At 40.5% G+C, this 19,787-nt stretch overlaps 1 protein-coding gene across 2 annotated transcripts in view; it reads left to right on the forward strand.

The window, feature by feature from the left end:
• Positions 1-19,787, forward strand: part of rock1 (Rho-associated, coiled-coil containing protein kinase 1) — a 117,992-nt gene that overhangs the window by 83,649 nt on the left and 14,556 nt on the right. For both annotated transcript variants that reach the window (XM_084327922.1, XM_084327923.1), the window contains exons 23-27: positions 950-1,115; positions 2,770-2,863; positions 6,128-6,216; positions 6,630-6,821; positions 18,050-18,215. In XM_084327922.1, the coding sequence (XP_084184048.1) occupies positions 950-1,115; positions 2,770-2,863; positions 6,128-6,216; positions 6,630-6,821; positions 18,050-18,215 (707 nt within the window). The remainder of the gene's footprint in view (positions 1-949; positions 1,116-2,769; positions 2,864-6,127; positions 6,217-6,629; positions 6,822-18,049; positions 18,216-19,787) is intronic.

The following is a 19,787-nucleotide window of genomic DNA, read 5'->3' on the forward strand; positions in this document are numbered from 1 at the left end:
AGTCGGAGGGCATTCCCGGTGTTGGAAGCATCCAAGGAAAAAGCGTTTTTTTCCCCTAGTTCAGAGCAAACCATAGAACCAACCAGTCATTCAAACATGTAGAATAGGTTCCAAGATTCCATTCCAACAGTGTTGTGATGTAAGAGGGAAGTTTACCAATAAGGGGGGGGGGGGGGGGGATGCCAATGTTGACCAGAGAAGGCCATTCTTTTCATAAAGCACACAGTGGTGGGTATCATATCAGTCACCAGTAATACATCTGAGGGCAGAATGGTTTAAGAGTTGAAGCCGCAGCATGCCTATAAATCACATCACCATAGCCTAAAATTGAGAAGAAAACAGCTTCAACAATCCTCTTTCTACTAATCACTGGAAAGCTGGATCTATTTCTGTACAGGAAACCAACCAAGAATATCCACATGGAACTTAAATGAAAATCTCTCTTCGAACAACAAGCCAAAATATTTATTCTCAGTGACTCAATGTTAGAACTGCTTACGGTAGATGTACTTCATCATAATCAACATTGCAATGGCTCTGGAGACATACATTTCACACTGAATATTCACGAATTGATTCTGATTTCACACTGAATATTCACAAATTGATTCGGATTTAGCACTGAATATTCACAAATATATTCAGATTTCACATTCAATATTCACTAATTGATTCAGATTCCACACTGAATATTCACTAATTGAATAAGATTTCACATTCAATATTCACGAATTGATTCAGATTCCACACTGAATATTCACTAATTGATTAAGATTTCACATTCAATATTCACTAATTGATTCAGATTTCTCATTGGAATATTCCCAATGATCAGCTTATCGAACCACCACAGATACCCGGTAAAAGTCGAGGAGGTCAGTTCTACAGGTACAGAGTCAGGATTTACTAAAGCGTTTTGTGGTGTGTGTGTGTGTGTCTGTGTCTATAGGGACTCCCTGTCTGCCCAGCTGGATCTGACGGTGACGAAGGCGGAGTCGGAGCAGCTGGCCAGGGCGCTCCAGGAGGAGCAGTACTTTGAGCTGAGCCAGGAGAACAAGAAGGCCACGGCCAGGCACAAGCAGGAGACTGGGGAGAAGGATTCTACCATTGCACGGGTCAGCACGGCTCTGGCCTCCGTCACAGGCCTTTCTTCCAAACTCTGTCCCGAGAGCCTGTGCAAAGTAACAGTGGAGTTTAGCAGATAAACAAGACTAGGCATGCCTGGTTAAGCCGGAGCCGTCCGTGACGATCACGCATGCATGTTTCAACAATGGGGAGTCAAGTCGGTTAGGGACATCGGCTATTGTACGCCAGCCCTCCGGGTCTGGCAAAAAGGGTAGGGCACATTTTGTCAGTCAGTGATGCGCTCCCCCCACAAAGAGGAGGAGGAGGAGGAGGAGGAGGTGGTGTTTATTGGTGTAGCAACCATTCCAAATACTGCAAAATGCACATCTCGGATGTTGCACCTTTTAAATTAGTCTTTGTCAAAACGTGTGTTTATTTATCAATGTGTTCAGTAAACTTGCTTAACTCTTTCAGTGCCACTCACGAGATTTCTCGTGTTTTTTTTATAGGTGGTTGCTAGCCACTCACGAGATTTCTCGGATTTTTTTTTTTTTTTTTTTCGATCTGAAAAATTATTGCATCACCCGAGCCTACCCGAGTATAGCCGAGGGGCGCCGACGATCACTGTGGAAAAAAGCGCCCCCTGTCGTCTCCCAGATGACATAAGTGATTTTGGAATGGACTCAATGAAAATGAATGGGGAAAAAAATCCGGTACTCCACATTTTCCAGTTCACTGATCCAGCCGGGGTTACCAGAGTTCATTCTGGAGCCTCAGATCCCCGCGGATCATAGAGATCTACTGTGTCGCGTTGGATCCATACACGTATCGATTTTTTCGAATGGTGATCAGGAATTGGAATATACCAGTTGGATACCATCTGATGTCAGGTAAGGACTCTATGTTATCAGTGGTAGGATAATCGGAGTAAGTGTGATGAAGTTATAAGCTGTTTTGTGAAATGTCTTCTTTCGGTTTCACTGTAAAACTCCGTGAGGTAATCAACGGAGCGATTATCAGTGCGCGGCCGTAATGTGCTTGCGTGCACGTATAATATTGATCATCTAGCGTTTATTTGAAAACGATTCATAAAAAGGCCGACGAATATCAACGTTGTGGAATATTCCACTAAAAGCCGATTTTCATAGAATGCTCCAGAATGAGCTGTTTTTTATATCAAAACGGGGGCTTTTCTAACTGCTCTGAAATGGAAACGACGCGATAAAAAAACAATCTGTCTTCACAGCACTGACTGGAAAATAGTCTTTGATAATGCGATGGGCAGATTAGACACATAGCCATAATTTAAAACATAGATTAGGCGATATTAACGTTAACATTGGCGCCGATGGTGGCATTCAAGCGGTAAAACGGAAAACCAGGCGTGGCACTGAAAGAGTTAAGTGGTTCCTGGTCGGAAAACAACGCAATGTGCTGTACGTCAGGATGAGCTCACTATTAAGCCAACACCTCCTCCTTTACCCCTCTTTCAATAGGTAATTCAAGACAGCCTTTCAGCATCGTTCTTTTTTTCCAGAGCTCCAGTGTAGTGTGTGCTTGTGTGTGTGTTTGAGTGTGTTTTGCACAAACTGAGTGACGAGATCACCTTTACTTTCTCTCCTCCACTTATTCCATATTTCAACCATAACAATAACACTGGTTATTATTATTTTATTTGTTTAAACTATTGTCGTTTCTCCCCAGCTTGAAGAATCCAATACAACGTTGACCAAAGACGTGGAGAACCTCAGCAAGGAGAAGGCTGAGTTAGACGAGAAGCTTCACACTCAGGAGGAAGGTACGATCTCTGTCGGCTTTTCACTTGTCCCTATAGACCACATAATGCCCAATTCAGACTCCATGATTATAGCCCTGATTTACCGCTTACTGCAGTGCTTCTCAAACTTTTTCTGTCAGGCCCCCCTTTGGCGGACCAAAATATTTTGGGCCCCCCCCCCCCCCCTCGCCCCAACAAAATAGTCATGAAATGGGCCATGTTTAAATTTATTGAAATAACACCAATATCGTGACCTTTCAAATTGTGCAACCACTTTACAACTGTGCAATTGTGCAACAACATAACAATACAGTCCAATACACTCAAAGACTGTGCTTTTAAAAAAAATAGAGACATCTTGTAACATTGCAATACAATTCAATGGACACTCAAGACTGCTTTTTCAAAAATAGAGACATCTTGTAACATTGCAATACAATTCAAGGACACTGCTTTAAAAAAAAATAGATAGAAAACTTTGTGAAAAACGTGTGAAAACTTGTGAAAGAACTTTGCAATTTGTGCAAAAAAAGAGAAAATGTAAGGAAATTATGTGAGTCATCACAGCATTAGTGGCTGCAATGAGCCTGTTTTGCACTGCACATCTTTTCAAACGAGGTTGCAGGCTTGATACTGCCACTCTCAAGTCATGCTCAATGTTGAGCTTAGACCTGTGCTTTGTCTTCAGTGAAGCAACAGCTGAAAATCCAATCTCACAGAGATAGGATGTGGCGAAGGGAAGAAGGATGCCCACAGCCCTCTGCCCTATGAGTGGATGCTCCCTCTCCACACCAAGCCAGAATTCACTCAATGTCTGAGCGTCCATTGCGCGTTTGGCGAGACCCCCTTGATGTGCGCCTGTAGCCCCCTCCTTTTCCCTGCCATGGCCTGCGCACCGTCAGAGCAAAAGCCCACACAGTTCTCCCATTTCAGTCCATGTTCTGTCAGGTAACTGTCAATCATTTTGAAGAGCTCATCAGCTGTCGCTCTGTTTTTGACATATTTGCAAAACAGCAGATCTTCACTCAGTGACTGGGAATTTACAAAGCGAACATAGGAAATAAGCAAACAGTCTTTATTGCTGTTAAGGCAACACGCATGTCATCCTCAAGGCTCAACTTGGCCCTATATTTTGTTTTCAGAGCTGTCATGGATGAAAAGCCAGCTTCACACAGATACTGTATGTGGTGCTGAATGGTATCAACACCTTAACTGCTGCATCATGAGATACTTGGTACTCAGCACCACACTCTGAAACTAGCTCTCCAGGTGGTATCAGATGAGATTTCAAAGAGTTCTTCCAAGAGTTTGGATGGAGATGTGTCAGGAAGCTTTGTCTCAATGTTGTCTGTAAAGTTTTTTTTATCCAGAGTAACTTGGTGATCCTTTTCTGTGTTTTATTAAATAATGATTTTCAGATTTTGAGAAATGGTATTTTCATGGAGAACAGTGCAGCTGCAACAGATAGCACTTTAGTGACAATTTTCTGTAATCTCAAGGCCCCCCCTGTCATGCCTCTGCGCCCCCCCCCCTGGGGGGCGCGCCCCCCACTTTGAGAAACACTGGCTTACTGATTGCCGACAAAAATCTCCAGATCAGAGGCACATTGGCGTTCGCTCTGCACTCGCAAGTTGGCGCTCGATTGCTATGTGTGATCTGACCCAGACGCGGCCCAAGAGTCTTGCTGATGCCCGACAGATATCAAGCAGGCTAAATATCTGGACCCCGTCGAGGGCAGGAGAGAGAGAGAGAGAGAGAGAGAGAGAGAGAGAGAGAGAGAGAGAGAGAGAGAGAGAGAGACACCATTCTGCTGTGGTGGAGTTACATTAACTTTGAACTAGTGAGGGACCGCAAACAGAATGAAGAAACTCTGTCTGGAAAAGCTGTCAATTCATGAGCTGTCTTGTCTGAATCAGAACAAGAAAATGAGCCTATTGCAATGTCTTATGACCCTGCCATGTTATTAAGAGTGTCTCTGTTATTAGTCATTCGTTAATTTGTGGTTTTAGGGACATTATAAAAAGGGGATGGGCGGATATCTGGGAAATACTATACAGCCCATTACCAGAGTGCGGTTGACAAGTTGGCTTTTTTCCCTGCTAGCTTGTTATGATTGTAATGCTTTTACAAACTTCAAAGCTGTATTCATCACCTGAATTTGGCAATAAAGAGTATCATATTCTGAATACACCCGATGAGAATATGAAGGAGAATAATAAGTGCAGAGAGAAAGACAGAATAATCAAGAAAGAGGGAGACTGACCAGGCAGTGGGTGTGGCTTGGGAAGAAATGAGACCCGGTCAAGGAAAGAATGACAGCTCATTCTCTGAGCAAAAGAGAAACCGCTAAAACCTTGCCTTGGGCTTTCTCCAGTGTATTCCTCTGACTAAAACAAATGCCTCAATGACCAGAATCCCTTCTCACGTTTGGGGACCAGACAGACTCGTCAGGATGTCCTCCTGGTGAAAGATCTTGTAATTGTGTAAAAACCCCTGTTGCTGATCAGTCATGTACTGTGCAAACCACGACAACTTCAACATACTCCATTACAAGGCAGAAAGTTGTGTTGTGTGAGTAGAGAGACCTGATGAAGTCATGTAGTGTGTGCTACATACAAATGCTCTTGAAATGGACCATATATGAAATATGAAGTGCTGGATCCAAACGCGTCATCTATCAGAAAACTCAGTTGGAATTGGATTTGAAACTATCGCCCCCTCCCACCAAGATCTGTGGTTGTCATAGCCCCTCCCAGCTGTGGTATTTTGTCTAGGATAAAGATCTCTTCCATTTATCACTGGAAGTTGTTATTATAGACTTTTATTTTTTTATTTTATTATTTCTTTAATACTACTTTATTTTTGGCAGCAGCTAACGACCTGGGTTGCAACTGTAGCATTTTTTATTTATTCATATATTGAATTCAATTTTGAATTAATTTAAAGAATAACTGAATTGACATTAAATAACACAACTATTTCTAACCATGAGAGACAAATCTCATTCATCTTCGGCATAGAGAATTGTATTTTTGGATCTAGATGTTCGATATCAAGTCCAAAGTGAGGTAGACAGTTAGGTGGTCTGGACTGTATGTCAATTATATTGTTCTATAAGCCGAACCGTTTTCATTAGATGCGAAGCAGTGTCACTGACTCAGTCACTCACACATTTACTCACTAGACAAACCAATCTGCCCCCAGCAGCAGTTCTCGTTCACTCATATTCTGAGAATCTGCCCTCATGCTTTGCATCGATGACGCCGTGTCTTTGTTCCCTCACAGAGTTTGCATCCGAGAAAGAGGAGATTCAAAACACGACCAAGGCCAACTATGAGAAGGTCCTCAACACAGAGCGCACACTGAAGACTCAGGTAAAGATAGCCTGTCTCGGGGAGCTCCAGTAGCTCACCATGTACCGCGAGCGCTATTTCAGCGCCGTGGACAACCGTGCTCGTCACGGATCTGGGGCTTAGCGAGTTCGAATCCCGACTGCAGCCGTGCCTTTCCCAGAGTGTCTTCCCCCCCATCTGAACCCGTTCAGCCTGTTTCTGTCGGTCATCCTTGACCAGTATAAATGTGATAAACACATAAAAGAGCCAGGGGAATGGCCAAAGTTTAAAAAAAAAAAGATAGCCTGTCTCAGTAGGAGAATGTTGTCTGATGTTCCCAAAGACCTGTGTCTCTGGAAGTACCCTTACTGCTGAAACCTACACAGCCTAAAGAGGTGGACAGATGTTGTGGTTGACACTAACACTAACCCTAACCCCACCTGAATGTCTCCCAGGCGGTGAACAAGCTGGCGGAGATCATGAACCGCAAGGACATGAAGCTGGACCAGAAGAAGAAGGGCAGCACGGCCGACCTGCGCAAGAAGGAGAAGGAGAACCGCAAGCTGCAGCTGGAGCTCAACCAGGAGAAGGAGAAGTTCAACCACATGGCCATCAAGTACCAGAAGGAGCTGAGCGAGATGCAGGCGGTGAGTGACTCAAAAAACAACGTCCCTGCACAGGCCTGGAAGGTCCGGAATAGTATGGAAAATGTATTGGACAATTTCCGCGTCTTGAATAGTTGGGAATGTCAGCAAAAGTATGAGGCAAGAAACATATAACATGAGTACCGATACACAAGGGAATAGGGCTGTACCGAATGTAATATTTAAAAAAAAGAATTATAAATATCCTCAAACTAAACCCTCAATTTGAATAAAGTGATTAACACTTTGGTCGCCAGGCTTATATTCAGAATAAACCATCCCACGCCAGCCCTATTTAATATGGAGAAGTTCCCCTTCTTTGCAGGGCTATAACTTTTTAAATTGTATTGCTAAATTGACATTACTATGGCCCATTCAACATCAAGTATCTATTGTTCAGGGTGTAGCAACGTTATACTTTTTCATTCACATATTCATACTAAAATACGGTCTAAAGTATAAGTATGTTTTTATCGTTTTCTGCAGCTTTCTCCAGAACGTGATTTATAGCCCTAAATGCATTATATTGATGATTGTATACAGTTTGATAGCAATCGGCGTGAGATAAAAAAATTCAAATGGACGTGCTTCTAGAAGTTACTACTTATCATCTGATGTTGACCGGATGGGGGGGGGGTCGTTTATAATTCCGTGGCCAACGTTAGATGATTCATCTAGTGTGGGTGATATGATCATCAGAGCAGTTTATATCGAACACGTTAAAAAATAACGCTGAATCTTACCGTAGCTTCCTCTGGCCGTTGGGCGATGAGCGTGGAGCAGAAATATTCCTATTATGGGATGTAGAAATATGCGATCCATCTCCAGGTTGTATAATGGTATATACGTCCAAATCATGTTGTTTATCGAGTTATTGGTAACTGATTGCTATCCATTGTGTCTAGCTCGAGTCCTGGGACTATTAGCGAGTGATCGGACCGAATTGGAATGAGCACCAGCTTCCATTTCATGTTTCCGGTCTGGGCGATCCGCCGATCGGCCACCAGATGGCGCTCTTGAACCGTTGGAGAGTTGAGATGGCACGTAAAGGGCCATCAGCAGAGGGCACTGTTGACCCGGAAGGAGTTAATGAATATAACTTTATGACTATAATAGTATAATACTATACCGGTAATATTAGTGTAGCCTAATTTGTATCTGCAACTGTGTGAAGAAAAACTCCATTGGTTTAAACAGAATGAATAGACACATACAAATAAATATATATATATATAATTAAAATATATATTTTCTTTTTATTAAAAATAAAAAATTCAGATGTTGATTTAGAATTCGAATGTCAACATTATGAATGAAGCTTGGAACTATTCGGTACAGCCCTACAAGGGACTACGCATTCTATGTAGTTGTAGACCCACAGTTATTTTAATATATTGTGATATTGCTTGTCGTGAAGAATCAATTTCAGCTGTAGGTATAGTCTACTTGACCGTTTCATTGCCCAGTCACATCAAATTGAACACTGACCAAAACAGGGTACAAAATAGTCACACGCCCACCGCCACAGGCTGGTAGATTTAATGTTTGGCCGTCATAAATTAAGGCCTGGGCGCCATCTGGCGGCCAACAAAATCCACTGCATGCGTCGGCATTAATATGATATGAGTAGCCTCCAGCTGGAGGGAGAAATGTCGTGGGAGCGGGCGAAAGTTGCCCAATCTGGAACAATCTCCGGGGCTGCAGCTGGCCCCTATTGGATGCGGGCGTGGTGAGTTGAAACGAAAGTGAAACTGTGTGTGTGTGTGTGTGTGTGTGTCACGTCTCACGTGTCCGTTCTAATGTTTACAAACAATGAACCTTTAAATGTAAATGAGATGCGCTCTGCTCACGAGATCAAGTTTGTAACATGAGACGCACACGAGGTCTGTCTTCATCCGTTCTTTAGCCTACAAAAAAACCTGCAATCGTGTTTTTGATTGTGCTCTGATATTTAATTTTGCATTTGATTTGACCAAATATGTGGAGGCATATTTTGTACCCTGGTTATTTCGTGTTTTAACGTCATAACATCAGTGGAGGCTGCTGCTGACTGATTAATAATAAGCTCTCTTTATTTCGCGGAGCATAATGTGATTTCGCGTTTGTAACGTCATAACATCAGTGGAGGCTGCTGCTGACTGATTAATAATAAGCTCTCTTTATTTCGCGGAGCATAATGTGATTTCGCGTTTGTAACGTCATAACATCAGTGGAGGCTGCTGCTGACTGATTAATAATAAGCTCTCTTTATTTCGCGGAGCATAATGTGATTTCGCGTTTGTAACGTCATAACATCAGTGGAGGCTGCTGCTGACTGATTAATAATAAGCTCTCTTTATTTCGCGGAGCATAATGTATAATGTTATTTCGCATTTGTAACGTCATAACATCAGTGGAGGCTGCTGACTGATTAACTCGTAACGTCATAAACCAACTACCAGATTCACTCGTCACTGTACATCAGTGGAGGCTGCGTAACTGACTAACGGATTAACTAGAAACTGCACATTGAGGGGGTTTGAATCACGCTACATCAGTGGAGGCTGCTGACCAGATTATTATTATATTATATTAGGGGTGGACGGTATTATTATTATTATCTATTATTATATTATTATTCCATACAAGGCTGGATGCATTACAGACTCCGCTAACATCCCTTGTTGCCTTGTAGGTGGCAAGTATGGATTTGTTTATCTTGTTTGAAGTTGTTTTAATATGTTCTTTAATTCTTTTGCTTCCATATTGTAAATAAATTCGCAATAAATTATTTGCATTTAAAACTATTAACGCTGACTCATTCCTTCAGTCCACGCAAAATTATGCTAATATTCCTTATGTTGTTTATGATATTAATTGAAAATAGCATACGAGAGTATTATATAGTAATAATAACACATGGCGATATACTAAAAAGCTATTTATAATTTTTGGCTGGTAAAACATCTGGATGGCTGGTAGTTTTTAAAATCTACCAGCCAAATGGCTGGTAAGTCAAAAAGTTAAGTTTGTTCCCTGGACCAAAATCTTGGAATCCGGTCAAGGTATTGCGGTCTGGGAAAGAAAGCTGAGTATGGAATACCGAAATGGAACATGTGTTAGAAAGTATGGAATACCGAAATGGAACATGTGTTAGAAAGCGGAGTATGGAATTCTGAAATGGAACATGTGTTAGAAAGCTGAGTATGGAATATTGAAATGGAACATGTGTTAGAAAGTATGGAATACTGAAATGGAACACTGAAATGGAACATGTGTTGTGTTAGAAAGCTGGAGTATGGTTGCATGACTGTTCGGGGCAGATTCGGGGCTTAGGACTTGCTTGTACTGGTGTCCTTTAATATTTTCAATTGCCTGCACCATTAAATAGTTTGGTGACACTGATATAGGGGCCAGAAGATGGTGCTTATAGAAAATGAATGTGTTGTTGATGTTGGAAGAAGTCTAATGCCAGGTCACAACTCTGTGACAATAAGCAACCAAGGAATATGCTGCTGGTAACGGCTCTGCTTTCATCCATCATAACATGTCATATTACCGTACTTAAAGTTTATAGTTCATAACATCGTATTTTTACTATACGTAATTGTATTTCCTATATTTATGTACCGGTATTTCTTCTATTACCCTGCCCATACCTATAGTATACCTCCTCTCCCCCATGCTGCCATGACGCCCAGATTTCCCCAAGGGGATCAATAAAGGAATATCTGATCTTATCTTACAAACCCATCAACAACAACAAAGCTGCATGAACACACACATTACCAAATAATCAGAAACTGATTGAAACTGATGAAATACAGAATGTAAGGCTGGCTACGTACTGTAGAGAAGAGAATGTTGTCCAAGCACATATCTCTATCACGTCTGTGTTACTCTGCCACATGAAGTCTTGTTCCTAGACCACATCATCACTCAAATGGATTGATGACTGCTATTATTATTTATGTAATATTTACTACAAGCAGGACCCACAAAGTGTAGGCTTTGAACTGCGAGGAGTGAGAGTTTCGAATGTGAAGGCCGATACATTGCGTTGGTTTAATTAGTAGACTACTGCCGTTTTGCTTCGTGGCTTTAGCAGGATTACAGTCCGAGCTCATGTGTGGTCTGGGTGATTTGCATCTGCCAGACATTTGATTTGCCTCGGGCCTCCTCACTGAGAAATGTCTAGTGCTAGTGACAGTAAGTTATGAGGAGTGTGAGAGAATGCAGCTTCCTCACACAGCTCTACAGGGCTGTACGCTAAGCTTTTTCACTAGGGGCACAGGTGCATTAGGGGCACAGAATATTTTTTAGGGGCACTTTTTTTAAATACCAATTTGACCATTATAGTGCAAAATAATATGTTCCTCCTGCCTCATTACTGTGGTCCTTTTATTTAACATTTAAGTGCTTTTGTTTTCAGGTTTGTATCATTTATAATGAACCAACTGAGAAAGTGTGTAAATCACTAATGGAACAAAAGTGTGTGTGTGTGTGTGTGTGTGTGTGTGTGTGCGCGTGCGCGTGCGTGCGTGCTTGCATTAATCAGGAGTACAAGAAACTCTGCATACCTTTGTTTCACAATGAAAAGTGCTTTAGAAATAAAATGAATTATTATTATTGTAAATAACCCCATGAAAGGTTTATTATTTGTATGGGTAATTACCTGCTTCATATTTGTGATGTTACTGGTTTCAGTGTGTGCCTAAAGTGATCAATGTGTTGGGCCGTTTATAGAGGTCTATGCCAATTAATGTTTATGTATATCCAGGACTTTTTTTCTATAAGAATTGAGAGGCCTACTACGGTATGATGTACACATATTATAGTCACATAACATGATGACACATCACATGCAATTACATTGCTAATCATGGTACACTCGCATCCTAAGATGCCATTACATTGTTTTGGGTAGCATTTAGAAAAACTAAAATAATTTAAATGCAAGGTATTACTATTATTGGAAAAATATTACCTGACATGGTTGTCGTAGGTTGGATTTATATCAACGCCGTTTTTCTTGTGAAGAGTAATGAGTGGCCCAAACTTCACGAGCGGCTCCTCTTCCTTGGCGATGAAGTAGGCGATATTCATTTTTATTTTAAGCTGCCTCCGTTGATCCGCCTCGGAAATAAGAACTTGCCTACCTAAGGCTGCTGTCACCGTAGACGACGATTTATTGGTTTGCATCATGTAGCTGTCTCTGCAGGCTCTGTGCCGATAGGACATACTGTGTTTAGTTAAGCCATCTTTTTTAAAGTTGGCATTTCTCCGTTACAAACGCAGTTTTCCCTGCCTGCTTCTGTCCCTTGCAGTATTTACAAAACATAAGGTAATTCTCAAATACTAGCCAGGGGAATAGTTTGAGCCAATCCGACCTGAACTTGTCGATCTTTTTAGTTGTGACAGTTGTGGCGGGTGCAGCTATCTCGCCATCTTCATCTTCATCGCTAGTAACGTCGGCGTCTGCAGACTCAGTGCTAACGATACTAGAGCTAGCCATGTTGCTGTCGCTAACGACGTTAGCCATACCTGTAATGGTGGCTACTGCCACTGCTGGCTCACTGTTCTCTGTCACATTTTCATTAGATGGCTGAATAGGTCCAACATGTCGAAAATATGATGCAATACTAACGTTACTGGTGGTTTTCTTCATTTTTAGCCTAGTAGCTAATCAGACTGGCATCTACAAGCTGCGTGCACAATCACAGTGGGTGCTGCTCAGTAAATTTTTCCCGCTGTTCATACCTGAGTGTGCAGCTCGCGTGGGTGATGTCATTGCGTCATCACATGCTTTGGCTTAATTTAGGAGTGAAATGCGAATGCAAGGGTTGAAATCACTACTCGCAAAGGTGCGCCCAAATATTTTTCTCCACTCGCACAGGCCATATACAGGTGCAGCTCGATAAATTAGAATATCGTGGAAAAGTAATTTTATTTCAGTAATTCAATTCAAAAAGCGAAACTCTTGTAGATTATAGATTCATTACACACGAAGTGAAATATTTCAAGCCTTTATTTGTTTTAATTTTGATGATTATGTCTTACAGCTCATGAAAGCCCAAACTTCTGTATCACCAATAAAAAAATAAAAATAGATGTATTTTTCTTTTGTATATAGAAATGTCGGCCTTCTGAAAAGTATCTTCATGTACCGTATGTTCACTCAGTACTTGGTTGGGGCTCCTTTTGCACAAATTACTGCATCAATACAGCTAAATATATAGACTTTTCCACAATATTCTAATTTATTGAGCTGCACCTGTATAGGGGCAATTTGCGATAACCTCGTCGCACTGTACAGCCCTACTCTACCTAGAAATATATGTAGTATTCTTCAGTAGCTGCGTAAAAGAGTTTTATGATAATTGTTGGATTTAGCTGCTGCTACCAGAAGTAGACTCATTTAAAAAACTGCTCAAAACCCACCTCTTCAACTTGGCCTTCAACCCCTAACTTTCTCACTTTATATGTATATGTTGTGTCTGTCCACTATGTTGTTAATTTGTCATCCCCCCCCCCCCCCCCCCCCTATGTAAAGCGACCTTGGGTCCTCTGAAAGGCACTATATAAAACGAGATTATTATTATTATTATAGAAGTGTTTTTAGTTTAGTTGTGCTACCAGAACAAAACAAACAAAGAAATAAAATAAAGCACTAGGGATGTCCGATATTATCGGCCGATATCGGCATTAAAATGTGATATAGAAAAATATCAGTATCTGTTTTCAAAAGAAAAATACGTTTTTTTTTTTTTTTTTTTTTTTTTTTCCCGCATTTCTATAACATTTATTTACCCAGGCAAGCAAGTAAGAACAAATTCTGATTTTATTTATTGTCAAAAGTATGCATAATGTTGTGTTAATTCCACAACAAGAGATATGTAATGTTAATTACCTGAAATTATTCCGTTTTTGGGGGGGGGGAAACAGTGGCGTCGTTAGCCCTGGGCTTCCGGGGCTTTAGCCCCGGATGTTTTTCTCCTAGCCCCGGATCTAAAAAAAAAATTTTACATTTTTTTTTTTTTTTTTTTTTTACTTTACTTTTTTTTTTTTTTTTTTTATTTTGATGTCAGCATCCCCATTGTCTGTGCTGAATGTTTGTTAGTGTTTGGTATATTTTGTTGGTTTTTAGTACTTTTAAAATTTTTTAGTAAGTAGTTTTCATTTGATCCTATAATTCTTTCATTCACCGATTTGTGGACTCTTTTTTTTTTTAGTGTCCTGAAAGGCGCATTATAAATCAAATGCATTATTATTATTATTATTATTATTATTATTATTATTATTATTATTATTATTATTATTATTATTATTATTATTATTATTATTATTATTATTATTATTATTATTATTATTATTATTATTATTATTATCATCATCCAGGAGGGAAAAGACACTTTGGATAGTAGGGACTGCATCTCTGCCTGTCCTGACCAGGAAACACTTTGCAACTGTGATCTCCTCTGGCAATAGTTGGATATTGTAATGTGTGGCGAGCGGTTGCAGCAATGCAGCAGCACCTGGAGCCATCCATACCCATGTCCAGTGTCCTATAATAAGCTTTAATCGAACCTCGGATAGTCCGGTTGGTTTGGGGTGGTGTGAAAGCTCATTCACTCTTGCAAGTGAACCCTGCTGCGGTTCATTTGAGATGTGAATGCAAAGCGGACCAAAGGCAGGAAAAGACCCAAAAATCGAATCTTTTTTTTATGAGAAGACTGAAACATATGTATATAATGAAACACACAATAGTTTTTTTTCGATTGCCTAAGCATGATTTTGAAAACGGGGCCCGGTGTTTCAAAACACACAATTAGCACAACCACACACACAATTATCAGAACACCTCAGATCCTTTGCTAAATTAAACACTTGTCAAAACCATACACTAATTTTGTTACCATATGAAACACACGTTTCATATGACTTAATTCTGTTTGAACCAGTTACACACACTGCTGTGCTTAACCTAAAACACATTTAGCAATTCTACTTCTCAGTGATTAGAGTACTGTAAGTGAAGTACGCAGAGAATGTGCAAATATACAATAAATTCACCAAACACTACACAAGACCAATGCTGTAGACTGATGAAAATATAATTTATTTATCTACATATACCCAAATCAATGATGCAGACTGATGAAAAAAATAACATTTTCTCTCCATATACCCAAATCAATGATGCAGACTGATGAAAATATAAATGTTCTCTCCATATAACCAAATCAGTCAACATTTCAACATGGAGAATCACAACAATACATGTCCCAGTTTTCATGCTACTATGTGCATAACACTGTAAGCTCAGCAAATATCAGACAAACATAAAATACTGTATCCAGTACAGGTTAAAATTACAGTAACACAATTTCTTTTTTGAAAAAATTTAAACAGAAAATACTAGACATTATCTCTTTGCCTAGCTGGATCTGGCAAGATAATTTTTTGTTGTGATTCTCCATGTTGACATGTTGACTGATTTGGGAAAATGGGAGAAAATGTATATTTTCATCAGTCTGCATCATTGGTTGTCTTGTGTAGTGTTTGGTGAATGTATTGTATATTTTCACGTTCTCTGTGTACAGTACTTCACTCTCCTTCCATTTTGGTTGAAGACAGGTGAACTCGCCTGCTGCATTTTTATAGTGCTTAAACCTGATTGTGTATCTACAATTAAGCAATGGTGTGTTTGTGCATCTGATGGCTGTGTTTAACCAATTGGCTCATATGTGTGGTAATTTGACATTCTGTGTCTAATGTAATGCAAGTGTGTTTAGTGTTTTGCAAATCACTGTGTATTGTTTTGCAAAAAGTGAGGCTGACATTGTAGGGGTGCAAATCTGGGCCTATATTTTGTTCCTGTTGGGGCTTCTTGGACCAGATCATTGTTTTATCTGGCTAAATAAATAAATAAGAAACTGATGATTTGGTCCTGTTAACTTTGAATTTTCTATGGGGACTGCCCAGATCCCTCTCATGGACCTGGACCTCACTTTGAGAACCTCTAATGATTCTAGTTATTCAGTATTCATCTCTAATTACTCTAAAATTGCGTATTTCTGTGTTTAAAAAAAAAAAAAAAAAAAAAGCTGAAGCCCCCAATGTTTTCTAACCCTAAAAACTCCCCTGGGGGAAACCCTGCATATATCGGTGTCGGTTGATATCGGTATCGGAAATTAAGAGTTGGACAATATCGGTATATCGGTAAAAAAGCCAATATCGAGCATCCCTATAAAGCACAATCACGAGTAGGGCTGCTTCATTATGGCAAAAATCATAATCACAATTATTTTGGTCAATATTGAGATCACGATTATTTAACACAATTACTCATCGACTCATCGTGCATTTATTGAACTTTGAGTGGATTTCCTTGATCTTTAAATATAATTCAACTGAAAAACATTGATTGATTGAAAACTTTTATTAACATATTGCAGAATGGGTACAGTACAGCTCAATACACACAATTGTTAAGGGGATGCAGATCAGAGAAAGACTTTCATCTTGTTTACATCAGGGTTCCCCATTTTCAATTCATAATGTAATCACATGACCTGGCTCAAAGGCTTGACCTGGCTAATAGTCGATTATCTTGATTTCATAATTGTTGGAAGCCAAAAGCGTAAAATTGTTAATGAAATTAGATGAATTTCCCAGCCCTAATCACAAGTCAACTGAATGGCTGCTCTTTGTCTTAAAGGGGAACTATTTAGCTATTTAGTTCACTATTTGGGCAATTTTACACAATTCCTGTGAGTCTATGGAACACATCTGTTAAAAAAAAATGTAATTCATTGTTTTGTATTTCTAATCAAGTACTGTAGAGCAGCACTTTCTGCACTTACAAATTCCAAGCTGTTTTTGGCTGGGCTCCGCCCATACTCGCAATGCGCTTTGAGTGACAGTCACCAACCTGCACTATAGCATATAGCGCCGCCCATACCACTACCATCAGTAGTAGGGTGTGTACTGATAGATTACAGTAGATTGATATCTAAAGGCTATTATAGCTGCCAAAACTACATGTGTGCATTACATGTGCAATAGCTACAGAATTGACATTCTAAGCAACACATCACAGCACTAACTGGAATACAAAAATTGCTAATTGATCAGACATTTTACAAACCTCGACTTTTTACATGTGTCTGAAGAGTTTTCTTCGAGAGCTGGGTGCCAACACATATCCTATTTGGGGGGTCAGTCTGGCAACCGATGTCCCGGGAAGGTGGGCACTGCAAAGGCCTGCCCTAATAACAAATTGTAATCTCTGTCAGGGGATGCAGCAAATACTTTGCTATCTTCATTTCATTGTAAAATCTAAGTGAAGTCTACAGAAGAGCATTGACAACTTAGATAATTAACGTTACTTAGCTAGCTAATGTGATTGTGCAAAATGTTTGTGTGTGATCACTCTGTCTAACACACACACATACACACAGTGTTTGTACTAACGTTAGATTTTCTTGGCGTAATAAACCGAGCTAAGATAGCTAACGTTAGCTGGCTAATTATGACATTTGTACGTACTGATTCGATATTTTCTTTCGGGGGCCCGAATACTCAGTACAGCTCCCTTCTTTAGTAACATCCTGGATTGATGGATAAAGCGATATAAAGAAACGAATAACCAAATAAATGTGAAGTTATCTTTGAACCTCTGTTGTCAAGCCTCATCAATATACCCCCCCCTTCCTCACGAATGGAACTGGTGCCGCAGAGTCACGTTGGAACATTAGCTTAGCTCACGTTAGCTTAGCGGCTAACGTTAGCCCGTTGCTGTGCTAAAGCCAGCCTCCTTAGCCAAATTGAAATGCCAAAACTATATGGCAAGGTCCGTGAACAAGTGGAGAAAAACTCAGTACAATTAAACACTATGCAACGACCACTGCAAATGTCGAGTGAATCAACAAGTAATGTTAACGTCATTGCTACTGCTGTGACGACTAGCTGCTCTAGTCTACCGGTCACAAGGTATGAAGGTATAGTCAAAATCCATACCGTAGCGCAAATTCATACCGTTTATACCGTCCACCCCTACTTATGGGTCTACCCCTTTTATCACTTCATTCTATTGTTTTTCTTTTTGGTTTTGAACATTCTCTTCCAACCATGTTTGCGTCGTGCTGCTGTTGACAATCACACAATCCCCACCCCAACGATAACAACGCTTCCCTTATCTTATTTGCTCTCATTAAACCCATCTTTCCTCTCACCCTCCATGCGAACAGCAACTGTCGGAGGAGTCCATGTACCGCAACGAGCTGCAGATGCAGCTGGACAGTAAGGAGAGTGACATCGAGCAGCTCCGGGAGAAGCTGAACGACCTGCAGCTCCGTATGGACAACTCTAGTGTCACCAGCCTGCAGACTGACGAGACGGACAGCAACATCGCTGGTAAGGTCACGACAGGGGGTCAGAGGATGCTGCTGTCATCCCACAGGGTGGCCGTTTCCATGGAGATCTCATATCCAATTAGGGATGCTCCGATTGGGATATCATTGAGGGCAGGCCTTCATTTACAATGATGTCGATATAATATATACACATATCGTATATAGTTCATATTTTTGCTGCATTTGTGCTTTATTAGTCAGGATAAGGGAGAGAGAGGGGATGTCATGCATCAAATATTGCAGGCTGAATTCAAACCTGTGACGCAGGTTTAGCTCATTGAGGTGCCAAAACCAATCACTTTTATAATATCAGTTTTTCGTGTGTGTGGAGATTAGCCCATGCCGATCCAATACTGATTTGTTAATAATATACATTGGGTTTCCGAACTTTCCCAATTTGGGAAAGTAGATATCTTTTCTAGATAGTTTCAACAGAAAATACTTTTTTGGATTTGTAGCTGTATGTGAATAAGTGACATATAGCACTGGCAGATGGTAGAATGTAATGATCACTACTAGTGGATATAATGGCATTTATGCAACAACACACTGATGACTCATATGAGTCAAAACTAAAGGTTTATTTTTATTTTTATTTTTTTTGTGTGTCCGTTTCATTATGGGCCGACTGTCTTCTCTTTAGTGTGAATATCTGCCGATACACATGGCTTGTTGATCAATCAGAGCATCCCTACCCCATAAACATATACTCAACCCCCACCTGCTTTATTTCTCCGTCATCATGAGTAGGTAATGGCTCTATTACACAAGTTATAACGCACGAGATGTTCAGCTATGAGAAGTATTGTATCTCTGGAGGGTGGGGTTCCATCCATTACATGTTCAACCCATTATCACTGGTTCTACCTGCCAACATGTATGCTGTTATTATAATCCTCACTTTAAACGTGCAACGTGAGAGATCGCTCAAGTATCGCTGTAACTGAGGGGTACAATTCCCTGACTGTATTAATCAAGTATGGTATCATTAAACCACTACCGTCTTATGTACATTATACTGGCCATACCGTACACTAGTATATGATGAGAACACTTCCCCACAATGAATCGGTTCTACACAAAGTTGTCTTTAAGTATTTATTAGCAGCAAGAATACATAATATACTTTAATTGAATGCACTTGTAAGGCAAAGGAATGTGCGTAGGCAAATCAATAATGAATGTCCATTCTCATATTACGCATGAGATAATAATACAACTTGAATATTAGGAATTATATCTAGGGGATACTGGTAGGGGGTTCCACCGGTTGTAAGCCAGCAGGGGGAGGCAATGCTCTAATGCAAAGTCCGAGTCAGCGGGGACTCAATAGGCTCCTGGAGGCGGTACTGTATATTACTCCCTGCTCGGCAGACGAAAGGCAGCTGTAATCCCAGTGTGCGCGCCGCACAGGTGAAAGCCGGTCAGCCCCTCCAATAGAGACGGGCTCGAATGATGGTCCTCACGGGCAGGTCCCACAGCAGTGGGTGTAGACGATTCTTCTCCGCTCCAACAGCATGGTTAAAAGCAATAAGAATAATAATCCAGCCGGAGAGGGGGTCTGCATTCCCCG

The sequence above is a fragment of the Notolepis coatsorum genome, assembly GCF_963971535.1.
Source record: "Notolepis coatsorum genome assembly, chromosome: 13".
NCBI lineage: Eukaryota > Metazoa > Chordata > Actinopteri > Aulopiformes > Paralepididae > Notolepis > Notolepis coatsorum.